The sequence below is a fragment of the Camelus ferus genome, chromosome 1, assembly GCF_009834535.1.
Source record: "Camelus ferus isolate YT-003-E chromosome 1, BCGSAC_Cfer_1.0, whole genome shotgun sequence".
Taxonomy (NCBI): domain Eukaryota; kingdom Metazoa; phylum Chordata; class Mammalia; order Artiodactyla; family Camelidae; genus Camelus; species Camelus ferus.
Genome location: NC_045696.1, coordinates 29,475,531 through 29,500,433, shown reverse-complemented (window position 1 = coordinate 29,500,433; position 24,903 = coordinate 29,475,531). Strand labels below are relative to the sequence as shown.

General features: G+C 35.7%; 1 protein-coding gene across 2 annotated transcripts in view; it reads left to right on the top strand.

Annotated features, from left to right (window-relative positions):
- Positions 1 to 24,412, top strand: part of GBE1 (1,4-alpha-glucan branching enzyme 1) — a 243,324-nt gene extending 218,912 nt beyond the window's left edge. For both annotated transcript variants that reach the window (XM_032477376.1, XM_032477382.1), the window contains 2 exons: positions 16,636 to 16,753; positions 23,613 to 24,412. In XM_032477376.1, coding sequence (XP_032333267.1) covers positions 16,636 to 16,753; positions 23,613 to 23,669 — 175 coding nt within the window. In that variant the 3' untranslated portion in view covers positions 23,670 to 24,412. The remainder of the gene's footprint in view (positions 1 to 16,635; positions 16,754 to 23,612) is intronic.
- The last annotated feature ends 491 nt before the right edge of the window (positions 24,413 to 24,903 follow it).

The window sequence follows — 24,903 nt, the reverse complement described above, 5'->3', positions numbered from 1 at the left end:
TTAATCGCAGTATAGTCAGTTTACAATGTAGAATAATTTGTTTTATATGGAGGGCATTTTTTTTTTTTTGAGGAAAGGAGAACAGGAGAGCATTTGCACCATACCTTAAATCATACTTTCTAATTAGCTGTATTAATACTGCCAGACCTAACTCCCAGCTTGAAAGTACAAAATCATCTGGATTTTGCAGTGTTGTATATACTTTAGTGACCCAGTTCAGTGCAGAAATGCCATCTATATATTCCTTCACAAACCACAGCTGTCATTAGAATACTTTCCAGTCCTAGGAATCTATTTCACAAGGTAAACAATAAAAGTTTTTTTTTTTTAATTTTTGAAAACATTGCCTTAAATGTAAATGTATTAGTTCTGTACTCTAGGGCTAATTGCCCGCTCTATGTGCCAGCTGTTCAAATCAGAAAGGCCCTTAACCTGTTCCTCCCAGTGCCACCTCTCCTTCGTCTTCCTTATTCCAGACCAAATGTACCTCTGGTTTCTTTAATAGATTCTTGTGATGCTTTCCAGAAACTGTTACCATCATGTTTCCCTTATCAGAGTACACCCAGCATTGTTCACACTCCTCTTTATTATGTCTCCAGAACCAACAGCAGAACATTCTAGAAACAGTCTGGCCCATGTGACATAGAGAGAGCCCCATTCCTTCCCCTTTTCTAGAGATGGCTTGTTCATTAATGTAGTTTAAGTCACATTAGCTTTTCTGGCAGCCATCCTATTTTTCACTCCTATTGTATTTTCATTCAAATAAGTCTTTACTTTTTCTTTATGTCTGCTAGTGTTATGTTATATCTTCTTTATCTTTATTTATTCAATTACTAATTTTAAGTAAAATCCCAAAGTTAACATTGAGCATTAAAAAACACTATTTCTGGTCTCTAACCCGTTAATAGAGAAGATAGAAGAATGCTGGAGTATGAATGCACCATCTTCCCTAAGCAGTGGATAGAGCTGATCTTCCAGCGTCTTGTTGTTCCCAGCTTAGCTTTAACAGTCCTTTTTATTATCCTTAGCATTTTACAAGTCTCATTTCTTTTTGGTCTTTCCTCTTTATGACTTTCTTCTTACATCTTTAAGCAACATTGCAGTTCAGCATTAGAGAATCATTTCAGGTATAGAAAGTGTAAAACTGTTAGGATTTCTACGCTATATTTTCTAACTTTACCAAAGTGTTCTATGCCACTGATATTTCCAACTACTGAGCCGGTGAATTGAATACAGATTTTTCTCTGTGAAGGAGCCACAGTGGCAAGATTGGATGTATTAATCAAGTCAAGAAATTCATCAAATTTTTAATTCCCTGGAAAGCAGGATTTGGTACCAGAACAAATTTAAAGTTTCTAAAGAAGTCATTTGAACTTCTTCTGTCACTATGAAATATAAACCCGCAATAGGTAGCGTGTCTGAATTCCTGAGCAGTTCCATTTTTTGAACCTGTATATCCTGTATATCAAATTGCAAGACATCAACTTTCACTCAGATCTGTGTGGAATATGTGGTGACTGTCTTCCCAAGAAACTGTTATAAGGGGAGCTATTTTGGGGGCAATGCCAGGCAAGATAGAAGACACCCTTTAAGGAGGCTTTTTAGCTGTCACTTCAAAAATAAGATGATTCATTTGGGAAGCTGGGAGGGGAGTCTGCTTTGTATCACTGAGGTTTTGAACTCGGTCTTCCTGGTGACTGCTAAAGGACACAGTATCATTTCTGCAAAAGGAAACTGCAGCTATATTCTAAGGGGAAAAAAAAAACAGTAACAACAAAACCCTTTGCCTGTGCACCGTCTCCCATTTGTCTTTTCCGCTGCTCGTCTTCGGCGTAATAATCACCAGCATTCTTTCATACAAGAGATAGCAATGCGGGTGATGCAGAGCTGAGACCCAAGTGTACTGGCTAAGTAGGCAAGTTACACGCTCAGGAGGATAAGATGCGTTTTCCTGATGTGGTATATTTGCTTATGATTTCACATTGTTTAGCTGTAGCGAAAGAAAGAAACATAATGCCATCTATAGTATCAGAATAATTATTGTATTTCTGTAGTCACGTTCCTCACTTAGACCCATTATCAAATCAGCCTTGAATCACAAGGAAAACAGTCTAATAAGCCCCTAAGGCAAACTGCTCGCTCTCATCCCTTCTCAATAACGCAAATAATGATGCCTCATTTTGAGTGATGTAGGGGAGAGCATGGGGGTTAGGGGACCTCTTTCAAGGGCCTTCTGTTTGCTAGCCATTTTTATCAAGTATCTAGTTAATATTTTTGGGTGCCCTGTAATGTAGGGTGTGTTAGCTTTGTGTGACAGACCAGGAAACTTTAAGTAACTATCCAGCCTCCCTCCAGCACAGGGTTGTAAAGGTCGAGCAGTGGGTTACAAAGCCATGTTCTTTCTCTCAGACCATGGTGCCTCTTCCTGTCTGTTCATGACTGTGTGTCATTGGTGGTGGAAGCAGTAGTGACATGAGCAATGATGAACAGTTCTGTGATGTTCAAGATGATTTTGATATCATTCTGGGAAAATGGGTAGCATGAGAAAATTATACACCCATTCATGGCACAGGCAAACTTCTCCCTCATCAGTTTCCCTCAGTACCTCACCATCACCCTCTACCACTTTTTCCCCACAAATTTTTCCCCATGCTCCATCCCTGTCGCCATCCTCCACAATAAATAAAAAAATATATATTTTTTTTTTTAAAAAAAGCACAACATGAAATCATTGACTCAGGTCAATTATTGGGATTTCTTTATTTTGGAGTAGAATATAAATGTGCCACAATTCTGTGTTGAGAATGAAACTCTTGTGATGCAGCGCATCCAGTTAGGTGTACTGTAAAATAATCACATTGAGTGGTAAGCCCTCACAGCTCATTTATAAGGTGCGTGTCTTCGTCTATACAGATTCAAATCATTCCGAGAACATAAACAACACTAGTATCAAGTGTTTTCAAATTACTTGGCAGCATGCTTTGAGATGGGGGTGGGAGTAATAGTGTAATAGCAGCCCCCTTTCCAAATGGCGTTTCAAACTGTTACAATATTGAAGTGTTAAGAGGAGTAATCATAAAGTATGGCTTGTGAAGAATATGTGAAGCCAGGCCAAAAATATTTAAAGCTAAGGGAACAGATGAGTAAATAGTTGGATCGGACCCGAGATCTTTGCAATATTTTCATTAAACTGCTGCAAGATGTACTTTTTAAAATGTAAATTCAGACTCTGACATTTGCAACCTGTACACAGTTTCTTATGAGCAAATAAGGTCACTTGGATGATTCACTGAAGTGTGATTGCTGAAGGCAGAGATGTTGCTGTGAGTTGTTTAGTTTACAGAAGCCTTTGAAGCGTGGTTATGTAACATTCTGTGCTTATTGGAATCTATGCTTTCTGCAGCAAATAAAAACAAAGGGCTTAATTTAGGATTGGCTAAATACCACATTCTATCAAGATTTTTATTGTAAAGGTTAATTTCTGGACTAAAATAAGTAGAGCTTAACTATCTAGTTTTCCAGGCTTAGATGTTTTGGTACAGAATTTAAGAAAACAAAAACAAATACAAGGGATTCTTATAAAAGATCTACACAGTGACTTTGAACTGATGCAAGCATGTTTCTTTTCCTTGTGTGCATACACGTGAGTGTGTGTGTGTTTGCATGCAGGTGCTTTTATTCTGTGCAGTCATTTAATATGAAGCTCTTTATATGAACAGAGACAGATAATCCTACTCATGTTATATTTAATATAAATCCTCCTTTTGTTTGTAGAGCTTGAAAATGGATGTATATTCATGGCTTTGGTTAGTCTTCTTTAGTTTCAAGATGAAAATCATGCTTTTAAATGTTACTTCATGGTACTTTTGGTAATTTTTCATTGTTAAACACTGTCCCAAAAGCTTTGTGATTTAATGATAATGACAAACATGTACCCCCACCTCCACTAGCCAAAAAGAGCCTATGATTTAGCATCATTTTTCTACTCAGGAATTTGAGATGAATATCAAAGTAAGAAAAATATTTTGCATGATTAAAATATTGCAACTGCTGTAACACTTTTAGATTGGCTTAATATATATTCATAAGACTATAGGCAATAATGAATAATGAGTGAGTCCTTACTACACACATATGTTTTTAGATTTCTTTTTTTTAATAGCTTGAGTGCTATTCAGTGTCACAGTGCCCTGAGACATTAACCAGCACTTCTGTTTTTGGTTCATAGTTCAGTTGCTCAGTGATGGTCTCTTCTGGTTCCAGAAAATCACCTAACAGTAGCTCAGTCAAGATTTCTATCCTCTATTTCTTACATTTTTGGTGGGGAAAGAAATCAGAAGTACTGTTGTATCCTATAAAAACAGTACATTCTCACCTACTAGTTGTATCACTAGTGAGGGGGCGGGGGACATCCATGCCTAATATAATTATTTTTACCAGTTTGTGAAAAGAAGTACTATTATGTGGAAATTGATTCCAAGTTACATTGTAAGACTGAGAATCATTCTTACCTGTATATTAACAATTATATCTTTACTTAGAATGTATTAGTTACTTTTAACATAAAGCTAAATTATTGATTGATGGATGGATGATAATGGATATTTGGATGGACGGACAGATGGATGGATAGACGGAGGATACAGCTACTTAATGGTAAAAGAGCCCCTGAAGGTGTTTGAAATTGAGTAATTAAAACACAAAGATTTCTATAATCTGTTGCTTTTCCCTTAGAGCAGATATTTAATTAAATGGTAGAAAGGAAACACTGATAAAATGTTATCAGTAACACACATCATTATTTTGTAGAATTTAAAATTGTAGAATATGCTGTCAGAATGCTTGCTGAACAGATTTTGATAATAAGATCTACTACCATTGCAGACTTATTGTATGCTTTGCATGCTGCAAGCACTTTATACTCACTATCCCATTTGGTAAACTTCTTCCTTTCCTAGGGAACAGCATTGCAAACTATAGAAGAAGGAAATCCTTGGCCTGAAAGATTTCATATCTAACCTTTCTTTTTAAAGAGACTTTTATTTAATCAGCCCAGAGCAGATAGTTCTCTTCTATTTTAAGATAAATTATATTTGTCACCTTTATATCTGGTGCCAATGTTTTGTTTTTTTTTTTTTTTAATCGAGCATCCAGTATCTAAAACAAATTTCTAATATTGAATGTTAAATTACTTTTTCCTTCTGGATCTCCATAGAAATTAGCCTTTTTTTTTTTTTTTTTTTTTCCCAGTGAATATCTCTGCCTATGAGAAAGCTGTTTGGATCTTTTATAAAGTGAGATATTTTTATTTTCTGTAAGCTGTTCTAACTCAGAACCTCACAGGGTCAAACTAACAAGTCAAGAGTTTCATTTTTATGTGAAAATGGTACCTGAGTACTTCAGAAGATTTCTTAAAATTAAGCCATAATGTAGTTACAGGTTCACTATAACTATTTAAGGGCTCTTAAGGATGTTAGGATGCTACAACCAAAAGAAGGTTGTGTTTCTCCAGAGAAAAGTGGAAAAAGTAGAAGCATGAACAATGTGTTTTTGGAAATAATGGCTTCAGTTATAACCATGTGTAAGAACCATCTCTAGTTCTATTAATGTGGTATCTCTTACCCTAATGGTGAAAAAAAATGCCTAGTTAATTCCTATTTTGTTTGTGAAATTTATCTGTGAAACAAATTAATCTTCTCTGGTAATTATGTGATAATCAACTATTAAATAAGGGAAGTACTCTTCAGATGTTATCAAGTAAAATTAGTTAATGTATAACTTAAGTGCAGTCATACTGCCTTTTATTGGCAGACAATAAATGTTTATTAGAGGAACATTAATTAAAACAGGAAATTACCTTCTTTGTAAAATTACAAGCAGTATGGTAATTTCACCCTAAGCTCTTAACTATTTAGGGAGATAGTCAATTTTCACTCTTCTACCTTCCCTTCTAACACTCTTCCTTTTTTGTCCAGCTAAGGAAAACAAGTTTCTCTGGTGGTAGCTTCCTTTTCTGATTCCGAAGCATTATTTTCTTCAGTTTGTTCTCTTACCCTCACATTTTTATTTCACAAAGGCTCGTGTAACTAGTATGACCACCAGTAGTAGTCAGTATTTCTGGTCTCCTATTTGTAAACATGGAGTCATTTACTCTTTTCACTGGGATAATAGTTAAGAGAATGGGCTTTGTAATAAGACCATCTGAGGGTTCAAGTTCCATCTCTCCTTGAAAGTAATCTCTTTGTTTCTTAATTTTCTCGTCTTTAAAACACCTCCTTGTAGAATTATTGTCAGAATTAAATGAGTTAATGCATGTGAAAGGCTTAGCACCAGTGTCCTGCACAAATATAAGCTCAGGTAGTGTTAGCAGCTGTGGTATAATTACTGTCATCATCATCATTCTAAAAATGCACTAGAAATTTGATAATAAAAGGAAGGAAAAGAAAGGACGAGAGGAGTAGATACTAACCCTCTCTGTTGCCTCCATTCTCTTGTCCTACTTCTCTTTTCATTTCCTGTTTCCTGGTTCACCATGGCAGAATGACTTCTGTCCTTCCGAAGTACTGGAATCAAAAGTCTTCTGCTGCTAAATCCTTCCCTCATTCTGGTACCACTGGCCCACCTTTCTTCCTTACATCCACTCTCTCCATATGCTGCACCACTATCTTGATTTCCCTTTCCTCTCTACCCACTCCATGTGTTATCTGTTTCTGTCACATTGAAACCCAATCATTTGTCCTTTTTACTTGCTCTCTTCCCTTGAAGAACTCACACAAGCTCATAGCTTCAACTGTCAGCTCTGTCAAGATGACCCCTAATCACCCTCCCATCTTGCCTGTTTACCCAGTGCAATGTTGTGATGTTGTGATGTTCAGTGACTGTTAGAAGTACAGGGCCACATGGAATCATAGAGTTTTGAGAGGTAGAAGAACTCTGGCATGACCTGGTTCACCCCACTCAAATTAAATAGAATTGGTTGGGTGAGGAGATAATATTTTGAAATGGTTTCCAAATGTGTGCCAAAAGTTAAATTGCATAACAATGGATGGTGTATGAATACTTTTATTTATATTGACTCCTCTTATCCTCACATAATCTTAGTGATGGGGTCAGACAAGTATTCTTATCCTCAGACTAAATTAAGCATCAGAAAGATTTTTAACTTTCACAAGATTGTATTCTTAGTAAGTGAATAGATGTGATTTAAATTCCTGTAAGTTTAGCACCGTTTTTTATTTGGCACCAGATAATTCATCTTTCTGTTCCCCTGTAGAAATGCCATTAAAATAGATAAAGCGTGTCTCACTAATTACTTATAATTTTATTTGTTTTCTCTGCTTCTCTTTGTAAAAGTTAATGGTGCCTCTGACTAAATGTCATTTTATGCACTGTTATAGTAGTCTAGTTTCTGACACTCACAAGCACAGATCAGGTTAACTGGAATATTTTAAAAATAAGCATACTCACTTTAAAATAGTAAAATATTTTTTAAGGAAAAAGATGACTACTCAAATTTTTTATTAAACCCAGATATAAATCTCAGTATATTTCAGCTTCAAGTCCAGATTCAGGAAAGTGTCATGCTAGGTGCTGAATGATATTAGAAGATGGAAGAATTTGGAGACTAAAAATCCCATAGAATAGAGGAAAGGACACTTCACAAAGAGGTGAAAAAGAAGAGATCTGCTGTCATGAGTTTTCTTGATAAGTTTGTGTTCTTCCTTGAGCAGCAGAAGATACAATATGCACATTAGTCCCACGTTACCAGCACTGGTTTACAGCATGGGAGTTTCAGTTTGTTTTAGCCACATACAATAGGCACAGGCTTGGAAAAGTTTTAGGGAGTTGAGCTTCCCAGTAGTTTATATTAGAAGCATTTAATTGTATATATTTCCTGTTCTTGCCTTAATAATTTTGGAGGTAGGAAATTTATTCCTGGTGAAATTTTGTTTGTTGACTGCTTCAGATGACTTAACCTCAGGGTTATATAGAATCATCCTACTGTGTTAAATTAACTCTCTTATGTTCATCATGGTCACTTCACTTTGGAATTTTAATAATTTTTGGATAGTATATAAATAAAACTTAGTGTTTGTGAAATGACTATGAAAACAAATAAGTCTACACAGAATTTGATTCAAAACTTACCAGGATTTTTGCTTATTTCAGTTATATAAATCATCTTTACGTTTGACTATCATGGCCAAAACATTTGTTGTTTTGCTTTGAATTGTACAAAAATGTGTTTTGCAGAAATAACTTAGCAGCTTTACTCTTTCCTTGTGTAATTCTTCTCCACATCTACCTAGTAATACTAAACCAATATGATTGTTCTAAAGATGATTGTGAACTACTATATTAGAGTTATTGTACCCCTGGGTTTTTATATATATATAAATATATATATATATATTTTATATATATAAGCAATCATATGTGTATGTGTGTTTAAAGCTCTCATTCATCTTTTGTTTGATTTTGATGCCTGTAGAGAAATGTTTTCACTGAATCCTTTCCTTCACAATCATCAACCAAGGTAAAGTTTTCATAGTTATGGGCTGTTTGTCTACAAGTCCTCAGGAATGACTGGGGGTAATGATGCATATGTGAGTGCATGCACACGCACACACAGGCGCACACACACACACACACACGCACATGCACACACACACACACCTGTGAGTTTTGTGTGACAGTTTCTCTTGGGCAGCTAGCTCAGCCCCTTCTCATTTACCTTTCTAAAGCACTGAGTAAGCCCAAACTTATGATTTTCTATTTGGTCTTAAAAGTTAAAAGAGGAAGAGGAATATATATTAACTATATGTTACTCCTAATAAGTTTTGACTTCAGATAAAGAAAAAGGTGGTTTCTACTCTCAGCACTAAAAGAATCTACTTTCAAATGTTTAAGTATTTTCACGTTCATTTGCTTTGCAAACTTTAACTGGCCGCTGGTGGTAGAGTGGTAGAAAATATTTTCCCTAGGTACATATCCAGGCCCCGCCAAATTATGTAGATATATGATTTTTGACAAGTCACTTTGATGTTCTATGCTTAAGTTCAGTCATCTGTATGAAGAAAGTTAAGCAGTCAAGTTAATAATGCAAGTCTTTGAGTATATGTCGACTTTAGTAAACATGTAATCACTTACCAACTTCAACTAAGAATTATATAAAATGTCTATCTCCAGGGCTTACACCAATCAGAGTTATTCACTTGAGAATTAATTGCTTCAAGCTGACATGCATTTGTTTAACTGTTTTGACTTCTCCAAAAAGAAGGGGAAAAAAACCTTTTAAAATGTCCAAGTAAAACTTTATAGATAATGAAATGGGATTGTGTTAGAAGTTACACTGTAGAGATCTGAAATGTTAACTCTATAAAACAAGGGAAGAAAATAAAGATTTTTTTATGACTAAAGTAGTATTAAATTATTTCTTAAAGTTTAGCAGAAGCATGCATAGATCAGAACCCAAGGAGGAAACTGCAGGAGGAAAATGATGTAAAGAAGACCCACTCAATAAATATGCCTGGTACTAATCTAGGTCCCAGGCAGAGGGGAGGAGGGGGCATGGGGAAAGACAGAAGTCCCCTATAGAGATTGTATTTTAGTAAAGAAAGAAAATAAGGTACTTAAGTTTGTGGTATGATAAAAGTTGATAATGCTATGGCGAAAAATCTGGACAAGTGCAGGAGGGTGTGGAGAAGTTTTAATTGTCAGTTTCAGTGTTCAGAGTTGGTTTCTCAGTCTTTCTCAGAAGCCTGAGGAGCATTTTTCTTAAAAAAAAAAAAATTAAAATTTTAGAAGCATTTAGTCCTCAAAGAGTTCAATGTACTGTTCAATTAAATTTCAATGTTCAGATTTTTAAATAATATGAAAAATGTTCAGATTCTAGTGATAACAAAGACATGGGAAAAGGGGATGGATATAAAGGGCAGAAAGGACAAAAAGGCCAACTTGGGTATTAAAAAGTAAGAGAATAAGTTGATCTACTTTTGTATTTTTAATCACTTGAGACAGCAGTTTAAATGGTTAGCGTCTATAATAATAATATAAACAGCAACTAATAACTTTATAAACAGCAACTAATAACTTGAGCACTGTCCCCGGTGCTGGGCACTGGGTTAAGCACTTGTTGTACATTGCTCTGGTGAATCCTCACAGCAACCTCTGATGTCTTACCTTCATTTTACCAGTGAGAAACTGAGCCTCAAGGAAACTCAGTAACTTGCTGGAAGACACACAGTTGGTAATTGGCAGAACTGGGTTAGGATGTAATTGTTGGACCCCAAAGCCTGTGGACACACCCACTGCCTTTTATTTACTCCTCTAGGATGCGTCCTCCTGTTCTTTTCTGTCTGCATAAAAATGGCTTAGAGGATGCTTGCCGCTTGCAATTGTCATTATTTTTCAGGAACTTTGAAGTTTCCAGTTATCTTTTCCATTTATATAGATTGTGTTGGACTCCACTGCAGGATGTATTAGAGTAAATTTGGGTGAAGGTGTTTCTTTATAGTCTATGTCAAAATTATTTTGAGTTCAAAAGCACAATATGTTTGTAAGAAATGTTGCATCTGCATGGTTGAAACTCATTGTAATGACAAAGTATGTAGTTAAAAGATAAATAAAACGCTTGTTTGTTTTTTCTTTTGCAGTTCTAAATAATTGCTATTGCTTCATCGAATTATTGAATTTATAATTTCTTTGGGTAATCCTTAATGGCAGAGACAAAAAGCAACAATTTTAGAGGGAGATTAGGCTAGAAGTGTAGGCATATTTTTTCATTGTTTTTCTTTCTTGAGTTACTAAGAAACAGTGACATTTTTTAGTTCAAGTTATATAATCTTCTAGGACAAAGAAAAGTTCCTAATTAGGTTAGTCAAAGTATTCTATAAAGTGTTTATGCAAATAGGATAATTATTCTAGAGAAAATATGCAGTACTTGATATTTTATATTATCATTCGATTTGTTATTTACTGGTGTGTATCATTAACCATGCCTAAAAATAAACTAATAATTTGCATGAAAATGCATTTCAAAAAGCATAGCAATCCATTAATTAACGTGGTAGATTGTCTTTGAGCCCCTCATCCTTTGAGTTTGCTTTATTGCTATTCTGCATTATTCAGTTCCTAAGAATGTACAGTTAAGGAAGTAAACTTGCAGGAATTGGAGTTTAATTTTTAGTCTAAAATCAGAAACCTACTGATGTAACAAGTGCATCCTAGGCTATACTGGAAATACACTTCTGTTTTGCATTTAATTAAGGCATGTGGTTGTCATTTAAACTTTTAATGAAGACAGTGTTCGCAAACTTGAATGCATATGTAGCTCATGTATTGAAGTTGTTGCTGTTTTTCAAGGACAAAAAAATTTTAATGTGAACTAATAAAAGTTAAATATATATATATATTTGTATAAATATGTATATGTATAAATATATTTATATAGTCCCCTTAGAGAGAAGTTCCACTTGCCATTTATACTTTTACTACATTCAATAGTAAATTTCCTATTTATTTTTGCATTATTCTCTGTTTTAATTTTATTTTAGAAATATAATATTGGGAGATTTTTAAAAAATTAAAGTCAGGGAGGAGAAAAAGCTAAATAGATACTGTGTATTGAAAGCAATATTCTTATAAATGTCACATTGCCATGAAATAGTTTTGAACAAATAATGAAAATATCAGAACTCATTTCTAGTGTTGAATTTTTAAGTTATTGTATACTCTAGACGACAGAGCTAAAGATAGAAATGCCTAAATCAGATGCACACACCCACACATGCACGTATCTACCTCACTCTAACACACATACACATTCATAAAATATACAGCAACACATCACAAGTCTTCGCTACTTCTGCACTTGGAAAGAGACCAGAGAGAGCAACTAAAAGTTATCATTTATGGCCATTTCTTTGGCTCTCAGGACAATACATGAAGTATAATTTAATTATATTTATAAAATAAAGGGACAGATCTATTTGATTTGCTGTACAGCCATAACCTAAGATTTTGTGAACTGTGGCTGACAATAAATAAAGTTCAATTCATGAAACATAAAGAGGGAAGATTAAGTTAGAACATTGTCACAAGTCCTGTGCTGAGTAGTTATCTTCAGACTGTTAAAAACATAAAATTCTTCCTGCTTTCCAGCACCTGTTCTTACTCTACCAGGTGTTTGTTCACAGTTCTTTAGAATTTCCTATCTAATGTTTTCTACCTTCGATACAGATTCTCTCCTGGGGTCACTTAGCTCTCAAACGTTGTTACAATCATAATACTATGGGTGGGTCGACTGAAGAATCGTATCTGAAAATAACATACCAAATTCATGTATTCTAAGGGTACATTTCTTTTCACGTTTTAACATGTCTTCAACTGGGATACATCTTACAATGACTGGCATGGTAGTGATATTTTTTCTCTTTTTTGGAGGTGTATAAAATAATTCATCTTAAAATTGGTGGTGTCTTAGATTTAAAGATGTATGGCAACTTACCAGCTTTGCCATCTTTATGGTCTTCTAGTCACTAGAGAACCCCTTTTATTGTCACTCAACCCGAAGCCTCAGGGTTTGTACCTTACAATAAATTTCCTCAGTTTCATCAGCAGGAGTGAAGTGAGTTTAGTGCAGAATGATCTAAATGACAGTACTTCTTACATCAAAATCCTTATACTTCGAACAGACACTTTATCAAGTGTCTGAGCAAACACAGCAGCTTTTGAAGTATTTGAAGAGTCATTGAATTTAAGCATCTTCATGCCTTCACTCTTCTTTAATCTTATTAGTACAGGTCTTCAGAACATGGCTCTTCCTTGGTTCAAACTTAAGGACATAGATTATAAAATAATGCTTAAAACTTATCTACTTCAACCTGTTGATAGACATATCAAATACTTAGGAAGCTCTTGAATTTAGAATAAGAAGAAATCATAATATCTTAATGACATCCAAATGGATAGGGATCGATTTGATCTCCTTTAAAAAAAAAAACTCTATAAAAAAAAACCCTACAAAAGTCTGTCATTCTGTCATTCCTTCCCTATTGTATTTTTCCAAATTGAGCAAAGTAAATTTTTTATTTCAGTATTTTGTATTCTCCAATCAAATAAGCAAATGAACCAGTTAAACAAGAAAATGATCTAGAACAAATGCAGTAAACCTCAGATATGACTCCATAAGAAATGTTAAGATCACAGTCCTTTAATGCCAATCTTTTAGATTTAATTAGATTAAACGTTTAGATGGATATCACTTTATCTGCTTTTCTTATTTTTATTCTTCATGTCATATTCATTCTGGCCTCTTTATGCTTATAATCTGAAATTTAGAATTAAACAAGAAACTGCATATGAAAATACTGTGCATGATTCTTGGCATGAAACAGGCACCCACCTGTGGAGACTAGGGTAATTAGATCTACATTTGATGTGCATCTCTGCCACTAAGCCTACTGCGTGTCTTTGGGCACAACTATTCTCCCTTTCCATCTATTTCCCCAAATTGAGTATCAGTTTCCTTACATTTGAGTATTGTCAGTTGCACATCCAAAATCTCATAGGTTTATGTTTGTATCTCCATTTGCACTATCCTTGGACCATTGCTAGATTCCTGGCTGGTTTCTCTGATCCAGTCTTTCCTTTGTCCATTCTGTTCCACCCTTGACCTTCAGGTTAATTTTCTTGATTGTCACAACCTTTCTTAAAAATCTTCAACTTTCTTATACCTAATTACAAAATAATTCTTAACAGTCTAGCCCAGCCTTCAAAACTTTTTCTATACAGGCTGTCAATCCTACCTTCCCTTCTTGGCTCTATATTTCAATGCATATTGCTTTCTGCTTTGTTTATAGACATTCATGTGCATTTCTTATCTTCCGTTACAGACTATGAGTTTCATGTAAACTAAAATCACACCATAGTCATTTTTTTTTAATCTTGCACAGTGCCTTGTACATTGTGTGGGTTTAATAAGTGAATGGGAAAATAAGATAATTTTTCTACTTGCCTCTAGTATAAAAAATAAGATATGTAATTTAGCTGTTCTTGGTGAATCAGGATTGTCATCCTAAATACCATTTTCAAAGATATATTGAGACCCTCTTATGAGAAGGCACTCTGCTAGGTGTAGGGAGGTAACTGTGAACAAAAGATGTGTTGTTTAGATGTTGCGATGTCCTGCTACATTTGTTTTATCTACTGCAGAATTGGAAACCACATGAAGAAGATAGTTCAAGTATATATAGGCTCTGAGTTATATTTTCAGGGAGATGTTCTTTGGTGGAAGACAGAGCTTTGTAGGGGTGTTGGTGCTGTGTGGGTCCCAAGTCGTGTGTATGTGTGTGTGTGTGTGTATGTCTCCCCACGTGCATTAGAAATGGGGAGTGAGGGAATGCTGAGAGAACAGAAAAACAAAAATCCAATTGCCCAGATAACCTCTTTACAAATGTTTGTTCTAAGCAGTGTTCTTAAAAGGTGGGTTTTCCTGATTCTTGAGTAATATGTGGTAGTAATTTACAATGATAAAGCTCTTTCACAATCATTACTTTTAATCTAGTATTTTAAATTGTTGAAATTTCTGGAGTTTAAGTTTTGCCTTTTCTAAAGGAAGTTGTGTTCCCTGGCAATATAGACACAGGGCTAGGTAATTCCAAAAGTGACCACAGCAGAATTTGTTCATTAAATTATAGATCAGAGATAAAGGTCTAAACTGATGTTTTGAAACTTTATGGCTTTTGTAAGCTTTTTCTTCATAGCTAGAAATTATATACATTGAGTAGATTATAACCATTTTCAGTGTGATGATCCCTTTCAATGTCAAAAAGAAATTGGTCCTGATAATAACAATTGTTCTTTCAGTATCCTTGATTGAGAAAATACATAGGCGAAAAACTCAAATTCTGCAGCTTTTTAAATGAACCTATATCTTGTTAATCCAAAAAAATGCACTTTCTTTGAAATATAGTACCAAATGGGTATAATAACATAATTTAGTCTTCAAACAATACATATATAGATTCCCAGTCCCTTATAATAACATAATTACTCATTCTGTGAGACCCTCATAATGACACAACAACCAGTGATTGTCAACCCACAGGTTGGGAATCACTGCTTTTCATGATATATTTGCTTTCTTCAGTCACTACTGCCAGTAATCTGTGTTGTTTACCAATAATTGAATAATTGATACTGTATTTCAAATGTTTTAAAAAGGATTCTAGGGCATTATTTTCTAAACTGTACTGTACTCTTGTTTTTGTGTAATGCTTTTTGAAGACTTGTGCAAGTATTTAATGAGCTAGGATGAAGAACAAAAATGTAAACTTATATTTTAGTAGCTCCTTTCATTCCCCCATGCTTCATTTATTTACCATGTCTCTATTTATTTTCACTATCGTATTTCCCCATTAAATAAAATCTGTATGCTCACATCATCCGCAGCTTACTGGCAGTAGTAGAGCAGGCTGACCTGGATGGAGGGAAACGGAGCCACCAATCCCAGCAAGAGTTCCGTGGCGAGTTTATCTGCATCTTTTACCCAAATATAGGTTCTCTAGGCATTAAAATGATGGTCATAGTTTGTTATTTACATGCACTTTTAATGTGATCATTTTTACTGTAATGAAAAATATACTAACATTTCTGAGATTTAATATTTATATTACCAGGAAGAGAAAACACAAAGCACTTAGACGCCTGTCTCCCTCCTTAGGCTGGAAGAAACTTAAATTTCCAAGTATCCATGTATATTTACTTGTGGATTTTTGTATTAAGTACCATTTCTAGGCATTTGAGCATAAATTTGAACATAGTAACCATAGCTGTTATTTTGTCATAACTGCAATAATACTAACATGTGTAATAGCTCATTGTGAAAACTCTGGTCTTAAATTGTAGCAGATCACACGATTGCAACAGGAATCTACCTGTGTCATGATAGATAATATGTTCGTCATCATGTGCATTCATAGCAGCACGCTGCCTGTAACCAAGGGGAAGGATTCGGCCTGCTTGGTTCTGTACTCTTCAGACCACACTCGGACCCTTGGTTCACTTCTGTGTTCCTTTCTTAGTCAACCAAAATCTAGCAAACCAGCATGAATTCAAAGATGGGGGAAGAGTAAAAAGCCATATCCAATGAGGAATCATTAAAGGTTCTGGGAATTTATTTTGTAAGTATTTAGTAAGGTATGCAGAGGACACATGGAGATAGCATAGCTAGTATTAAATATTTTAAAGTTACTGTATTTCAAACTTATTCTTTATGGCTTTTCTGAGTAGAAATAGTCCCAAGAAATCAAGACTGTATTCAATATGGAGAAGAATGTCTAACAAATGGAATCAGTTGGCTTAAGAGAAAAGTCGATTCTTCATCAATAGGCGTGGACGATCGTGTGAGGGGCTGTGACAGAGAGCTGGAGAGGTTTCCGTGGGTGTGTGCACTAGGAGGCCTCTGAAGCCTCTCTCAAACATGAGAAACTGAAATGTTAGAGAGGGAGGGACTACATAGCCCAAATCATCATTGAATCGTATTCAGAATACTCACCTTTCCATCCTGGCTCAGACATACTTTATCACGGCTCATTCCACTCGTGAACCGTTGTGATTCCTTAAGAGCTGCACGTTCAAAATTGTGCTCGATTCAGATGCAGCGGAGTATGGAGGCCACCAGAGACTGGACCACAACACCGATTTCTTTTCTGAACCTTTTGAACATAATGAGCGTCCCTATTCTCTTTTGGTAAGTAAGATTTTTAAGGTATTTTTCTTTCACTTAAATTTAATTCTCTATTTTTAAGATGATGTCTCTGTCCAAGGAAACAACTCTAACAAATAAACAACATGGAAACAAAGCGGGGAGTAGGGAAAGAGGAGTGCACTGAAAAAAACCAGATGCACTGTGGGTGCTGGACTAAACTGAATTTTGGAAAAACTAATAATAAAGGATGTTTGGCTGACAGTTGGGGAAATTTGAACATTAATAGGATTAAAAATTATTTCTGAAAAAATAAGAGGAAGGCAGTTTTCATTTTTCTTTCTACTATAATCATTTCTATTTTTTATACAATTCCCTTCTGTTCTTGCTTTCTCTGTAATTTATGTTAAGCAGATTTCTACATTATTGGCTAGCTAATGGAGTTTAAAATACTTTAAAAGGATCAATAATATATTTTTTTCTTTCACATAGTCAATTGAAGACTGAATTCATTCTAGTTATAAAATTCTGGTTTTCTCATTTTATTGAGGAGAGTTGTATTTTATTAGTTATGTAACTAATTTTAACTTTGTTGATGCAGTGAAAGAACATGGCTTTAAACTACTAAATTTACATTCTTTTAAAGATGTAGAATAAAATTTTACCATTTGATGAAACTGGAGGAAGGTCTTATGCTTAGTGAAATGAGCCAGCACATAAAGTGGAGCCATGGAGAAGCAGCAACCAGTTGCAGTAGAGCTGAACTTGAACCAGTTGACCTAGACTGAAAGGAGTTTGAAAGTTTCAGACAGCAAAGGCGCTCCACAGCCAGCCTTCCTGAAGGTTCGTGTGTGCAGAGAGGCTTCTGCTGGGGAGGGAAGCATGGTGATATAGTGAAAAGACCACAGAATGTGGTGGCAGAGAATTGGGGATCAAGCCCCCCACCTGCCATTTACTAGCTATGAGCACTTGAGAAATTTAACCTTTTTGTGCCTCAGTTTCCCTGTCTGTATAGAAGAATTAGTAACAGTCTCCTTCCTACAGCACAGGATTCTTAGGAGACAAAAATTCATGAACACAGCCAAGCTTTTCAGAACCTGCAAAATGCTACTGCGCATGTATTTTAAAGTTATTATTGTTGTGGCTATTCAATAATTATTTTGGCGTTTTAAGCATGTCAAGCCACTAGGTGCCCTGAAGACATACTCTCAGCTTTGGAGAAATTACCATATTAGGCGAGGGCTCACAGTCTTCGGGGGTGGGCAGAAAATAGGCTGACATCCTTTCGATTTTTTTAAGAGCAAAGATATTCTGTCATAATTAAAACAAACTGACTAACCAGTGGCAGCAACAGCCAGGAGATTACTTTTCAGGCACTAATTGATCTTGCAGACATAGACTGTGCGGTTCTAAATTAGCAGCTGGAATGGAGACTGTCACATAAGTCTCCATAACAGGTAGCAAATACAGTGCCACAAGCACGTGAGAAATAAAATAGAGCTTAACCACTGCCTGCAGTGGAATGCTGATCCAGCGCGGTCAGAAGGAAGGGGTTAGCTCTGTCTTCCCAGCAGAAGCATCTTGTTTCCGATGACTATGGGTGCTTTAGGAATGACTCATTTTAAATAAGTCTTTAGGCTCCAGACTAAGTGATCTCTGGTTTTAATTTAAGAATAAGGGAGCCCAAATAGACCAGAAAATCCAATAAAACAGATTCTTTCTTGCCGGAGTTATCCTTCAAAGAGCCGGGGGGTGGGGAGAAAATACCTTAAAAAATACATCCATTGTAAGAATGCCTCATTATAATGGAACTCTTTATTAAACTGATGAGTATGTGCTGGGATCCAGTCAGGTTTCTTGAACATGACCCTGAGTGCTCCAGGTCTCCTCTACCACCTTCTGCCTCCCACATGCCTCGAATTAAGAGGGAAGGGAGACAAAAATATGACCTTTTTCCTTTTCTGTGAAATTTCCGTCCATCATAACTAGTCCAGAGTATTTGCTAAAGCTTAATTTGCAAGCTCAATAATCCAAAGGATCTGCTGAATAAGTGTCAAATCTGTTTTCAAAGATAGCAACAAACAGAGCTCGAAGGAATCTTAAAATAGCCATGCATGCTGCAGCATCAGCAGCTACCGCCCCAGCGTCATCTGTGCGTGCTCCGTCAGGTGAAACTGGGAAGCCAGAGGAAAACCGCACGTGCACTACTGTTGAAACGCGTATGCTAAGTTCAGAGTATCTCACAAATGCCAGGAAACAATAGGGCAGAACTTTTCCGTTATGCTTTACTGGCAGTTACTGGAAATGCCTTTATAGCTTAATGATTTCTTCAATGTTTTGGTTCCTGATATAGGAGCCTAAGTGTGACCTTGTCTGTTACCATGCACAAGTCAGGTCGGGGTGGGTGCTTTCTTTCTCTTTTCTGATTCGTAAATTAAAATTCGATGGCACAAATGGAAGAAGATGGTTGAACTCGAAATGAATGAGTTTCCTTTAGGGCAACTTAAGCAGTCTTAATGGTGAAATGTGAATAAAACAATAGTTTTAGCATCTATTACTTTGCCAGTTAGTCTCCTTGTCATTAAGAAGTAGGTCTGTTTATTCCATTCTAAATTTGGTGATTCAAAGGTAAACTTTTAGTTGAAATAGGGCATTTGGCGTACAGGTATCTTTTTTAGTATCCCTCAGTTGTAAGTGAAAGTGCAAATTAAATTGAAAGTGCAAATTAAATTGGGCAATGTTTTCTGGTCTATCCAGAATTATGAAAAATGTTTAGGTTTTTTTTTTTTTCCAGACAAATCAGTCTTGATTCTTAAAGCTTACTCCTTCTCGTATTTCCAAATTAGATGAGATAATATATATTTCTACATAGAAATACTTACTAGCATCACTTTTCTCTTAACTCTAATGCAAAAAAATGAATTAGAATATTTCTTTGTTTCTTAGAAAATATTTTGTGAACTAAAGCATGTAGATGAAAATTAAAATTATTTCATATGTCACCCTTATTTTTCAAAATAATTTGGGATTTTTTTTAATGACAAATGTGTATATGTAGACTGTTAAAAGTCTAATGTCCTTCTCAGCAGATAATGTTGTCACTCTGACCATGAACTATTGCTAAATCCAACAATTTCTAAGAAAATTTTAAAATTTGTTTTTTAGGTATTTTTCATTTAAAATTATTTTTAAATTTCTATTTTCAAATGTTTGACAATTATTATGACCTTAGAAGAACATAGTGCTTTCCCTGGATGACATAGTTGACTATTGTGTGATCAGTTATGTTTTTAGCCATGCTGATGGCTGGCATAGTGATTAAGCCATTAAGGAAGTAAAAATAACTGGGTTGATTAGCATGCATTTTGACTCTCTTAATACATGAACTGGAGTATACTGTGGCATTCTGATTCCCTGTCAAGAACTGACGATAAAAATAGCTAGAAAAAAATGAAATGTATGGCCCAATATTACACTGTCTCATATGTTCTTAATGTGATCCTGCCTACAAATGTTTAGGGCTTAATGGCTAATAACTGTGCAGAGTAGATATGTTTATCACCATATATTATTTGTGATATGTGTACTGAGTGGTTTCTATATACATATCTTTAAATATGAGTTGTTTAAATATGAGGATGTATGTTTAAATCTACTTCAATTATGTTCATATTTCCTTTGCTGTATGAATCAAAACTGTTTATAAACCTAAATTTATAAATTAAGATTTACAGAGCCAATACTTAGCACTAAATTACAGAGACCCCAAATTGTCCCTGTTTGTAATTGTGTCACCATAAGCATTAGCTCTGATCATCTTAAGTCCTTTAGTATAATTGGTAGTTATTTCCTAATTACTAAGAAAATGATTTATATACTCAGAACCCTAATAAAGAAGAAAACTCCAAATTCCAGAAATAGCCACAGTTAAGAAAAATCCGTTGCTTGGGAAATTCTTTCATGCTGCCTGCATTGCAAGGGCTCTGGAGCAACATAAGTACATTCTGGTAATTAACATTGCAGTGAAAAAAAAAATAATACTTACACAATATTCCTGTTAATGATATTATACAATTATCAACTGATAGGTTTTGAGCAGATAGTATTAAGAGGTCTCTAAGTGTAGCTGGAATTGGCATCATAAAGCTCCCTACATAAAATGGCCAGCATCGTTTAGAGAGAGTTCTTGAAGCATTTTTTAACCAGTAAATGCCAACCTAGGAAACTCAGTGCATATGTTGCAAACCTTGACGTTCTTATGTCATCCTGTTGGTTTTACTCTTAAGTTTGGGCTAGCTAAAGTACCAAAACATTCTTACGGAGAGTAAGATTTCACTGATGAAATCAGTATGCGGTTATGAATCAAACAGTAGATACCAGAACTCCATGAGATGCAGTATGAGACTGAAGTGACTTGTCCTGATGTATCACTGTGCCACACACTGGGCAGGGACCCAGATCTGACTTACAGGTTTCACTGCACCTTCCTCAGGAGACTTGGGCTTATTTGAGTCCTTTTATCTGCATATGGGACCAAATAATATCAGAGAAATGTCTTTAAGGTAAAGGGAACTGAAGTTCTTTTGTCCAGTTTTACTGAGAAATTTAGATGGGTCTTCAGTTTTAGAATGGTCATCACAGAACAGTTCAGAACCATTCTGATTATAACCTGCTGTCCCACTGATTAGTTACACCTACTTACTATGATTCTCCAAACTAAACACGTAGAACAGAGTAAGGACATAGCAAATTCCTTGGGAAGGGCAGGGTAACCGTCTCTTGATTCATGCCTTTTTTGAGAAGACTTAGAAAGGGAATTGACTGAGTCTGACTGTTGGCTTCTTTTATTTCTCCTCTATTGTTCTTGGTTTGTGTTGCTTTAGTCTGTAGCTTCACTGTGGAAATATGCCATCCTTTGAACTGGATCTGTCTGTATCATTGGTAACAGTCCTGCTTTGTTCATGGGACCCTCCAGCTTCCTCTTTGATCTAATCTTATAACATCTTACCTATCACAAAGAGAAGATATTGAATGAAAGAGATTACATTAGCCATTAAATCCTGATGTGTTTTCAAAGCTATATGATATTAAAAACAATGTGTGAATTATAGGGAAACTGAATATTGCATTGAAATACATGGTTTCCCCACACTTAATGACTTAGCAAGGAGGTAATATTTAGCCTCTGGAAGTACTGGATTGCAACTCAGACTGTGAGACATGGAGCTAAGCCACCCAGTGACTATTAGCATTTGTGAAATTTTTCTCAGATGATGATTTTTTTCCTAAATCGCTGTTACTTTTAGTTCAAGATTAGAAAAGCTGTTCTCTAGTTATTACAGTTGTAATACAAATTTCTCAGAATGCCACCATTTAAAACCTGCTTTAATCTTTAATGTCCAAAACTAACCAACTGTGTTGATATGTCTGATTTTTTTTAAAGAGATGTAAGAGTTCTTTATCACAGAAACCTTAAGGGAAAACATTGTGTTCATTTGCAGAATTGAGATGCATTGGACATACAGTGGTCTCATTCAATGAAAATCAGCTGTTCTATTCTTTAACTTTTTTTCCCTAAAGCCCTGTTTGCTTTGCATCTTTCATTTCAGTTCTAAACTATAAAAAGCCCTTTTCTTTTTTTTAACCATCAAGTTTTCAGTTAAAGTGACTGAACGTAGTCAAATATTTTCAGTCAGAAATGAAGAAATACTGTTGCAATGATGGCAGTAATCTGTAGTATTTTTATTATTTACTTGGTTAATAGTCATTAAATATGTGCAAAATAGCATATAGATAAGCATCAAGCAGTTCAAATCGCTTCTCAATTTTATAAAAATTATTTTAGATGAAAGTGTGTTAAAGAATATCTTGTGAAATATACATATATTGACCCCACTATTTCTTATTTCTCTATTCATTATTCATTCTTGTATTCAGTCATCATCGGCACGTACTTTGTCCATTGGCACCTACTAAAAATTAGAAATATGAAGATACGTGGCCTCCGCCCTGGTAAACCTCATAGTCTAGTGAGAAGGTTGATCATAAACCTGAAAAAAAAAATTACAAATTGTGTTAAGTTTTCAGAAAGAAACAAAAATGGTGTTGCGATAGAGAATGAAATGCAGCACGTCTAGAGTTGTCAAGGAACACCTCTCCGTGGAGCTGGGATCCTCTAGGCCTAAGAGATAGAGAACTAGTCAGGTAAAGAGTACTCTGGACAGAGCCGGGAAGGATGCGGTGTGTTCCAGGAAGGGGAGGGCCCTGTGGCGGGAGCCTGGTGAGCGAGGCCGGAAGAGAGCAGTGTGTAGAGTGGGTCTGAGATGGGAGACACACGATTCAAGAAGGAGCGGAGTCAGGACTCTGACCGGTGTGGACAGAATGTGGATTGTACTTTCAGTGCAGCTGCAGGCTTCCTGATAGGTTTAAGTTGGGCAGGGGCCTAAAATACACTTAGGATACCGTATACTATCACATTTAAGATTTTTTTCTTCTTAACCTGACAAGGGAAAACAGAAACCAGAACGATACTAAAAGTGCCTTGATGTGAGCAATCTTTTGCATGTGACTTGTATTCGCCAGAATAGAGCGACACCCTGAACCTCAGGGCAGCCTGCCGTCATGCGCTGGTAGTGCCTAAACAGCGGCGAGTGCCATTTATGTCCCTAGTGTCTCAGGAACGTAGGTTTTTGTAAAGTGTATGACGCCCTCTAGTGGTAGTCGCTTTAAAGGATGCCAGAGCTGTCGGAGCTGTGGAGTTGAGCCTCCTCAGAGCCAGTAGGATCGTAAAGGTAACTGTAATCTAGGCAAATGTGAGACTGCATCAGGCTTCGGTGCCCTCTGACATGATGACATCGCGCCCAGTGTTTCCTTCAATCGCACTGACACGATTGTGTTGACTTAGGTGTACATTCCAAACCGAGTGGCCCTCATCCTTCAGAATGTGGACCTGCCCAACTGAAGAGATCCGATGGTTTCAGCCCCGCCAGAGGAAGATGTGTGCTTTGTTTTCCCACGCTTGCTGTCACAGCGCTTATAATGTGTAATATGCTTTTCAAAATATATTTGTCTAGCTGAAATGTCAGATGTCTGAAATTCAATATTGGTTTATGAAAATGAATGTCAAGCTTTTCTTTAAGGAGTAGAGAGGGGGGAGTGTTTTTTGAAATTTTAGGAATCCTGAACTGTATTTTCCAGCCATCTGAATAGTTAGGATTCTCAGATGAAGTGTTACATATCATATATATCTTGTCTGTAAACAGTTTAGCCTTACTTGCCAATTATTTGATCCTTTTAAGTTCACATTCGAGTCATGTGTCATGTCTGACTGTTTCTGTTGACTGTATACAGTATTTGTGTAAGGCAGAGGTGGATATTTGGTAACTTTATTTGTTCTGATATCTCTTGGTCTAAATTACAAACTACCGAGACTGTTACTCTCCTTTTTTCAAATTGTGTTTAGAAATACTGTAATAAGTATATAGTAGGAATATAAAATTAAGAACTGTATCAAAGAGAACATAAAAGTCATGGCCTCTGAACTCATCCATGCCTTATTTCGCAGTAAGTTTTATCCTGTGATGCCTTGGTCACTTAGTATCTTGGTAGATGCTAATATCTCTGTTTCTGAAAGCCTGACTTGGTAATTGCAACGTTTCAGAAAATGTCTTTTACTTTCAGTCAATTAAAAAAAATTCAAAATTGCCTTTGCTAATGTTTATTTTGCTGTGATGTTATGGAGACTGATTTTGAGTGAATATTAAAAAGCCTATCTCAGCCCTGACACCTTCCCCACATATATGCACCAATGCACGATGGACTAGATGTAATACTATTTTTTTTTCCTTGAGGTACTATCTTGTGACTTGAAATTATACGAACCAACTCAGTTGTCTAAACTGCTCTCCAGCTCTAAACCTGGGCACCTTTAGAAGCTAAATTAACTATCTCTCCTGAGTAGGATAGTCAATCATGAGACTGCCCCTTGCTTTAGGAAACAGTAGTCCGCTCTGTAACCATTGATATGTAATTTGTTCATACTTGAGAAATTATGGTGCACTTATGAGACAGAAAGTATCTGGCACTTTTTTTTTTTTAAGATCTCAGATTTTCCTTTACATTAATACCGACTGCTGCTTTTTTTGTTTGTAGCCTGATTATCATGACTTACAAGGAGTACGTGGAAGTCTTTCTAC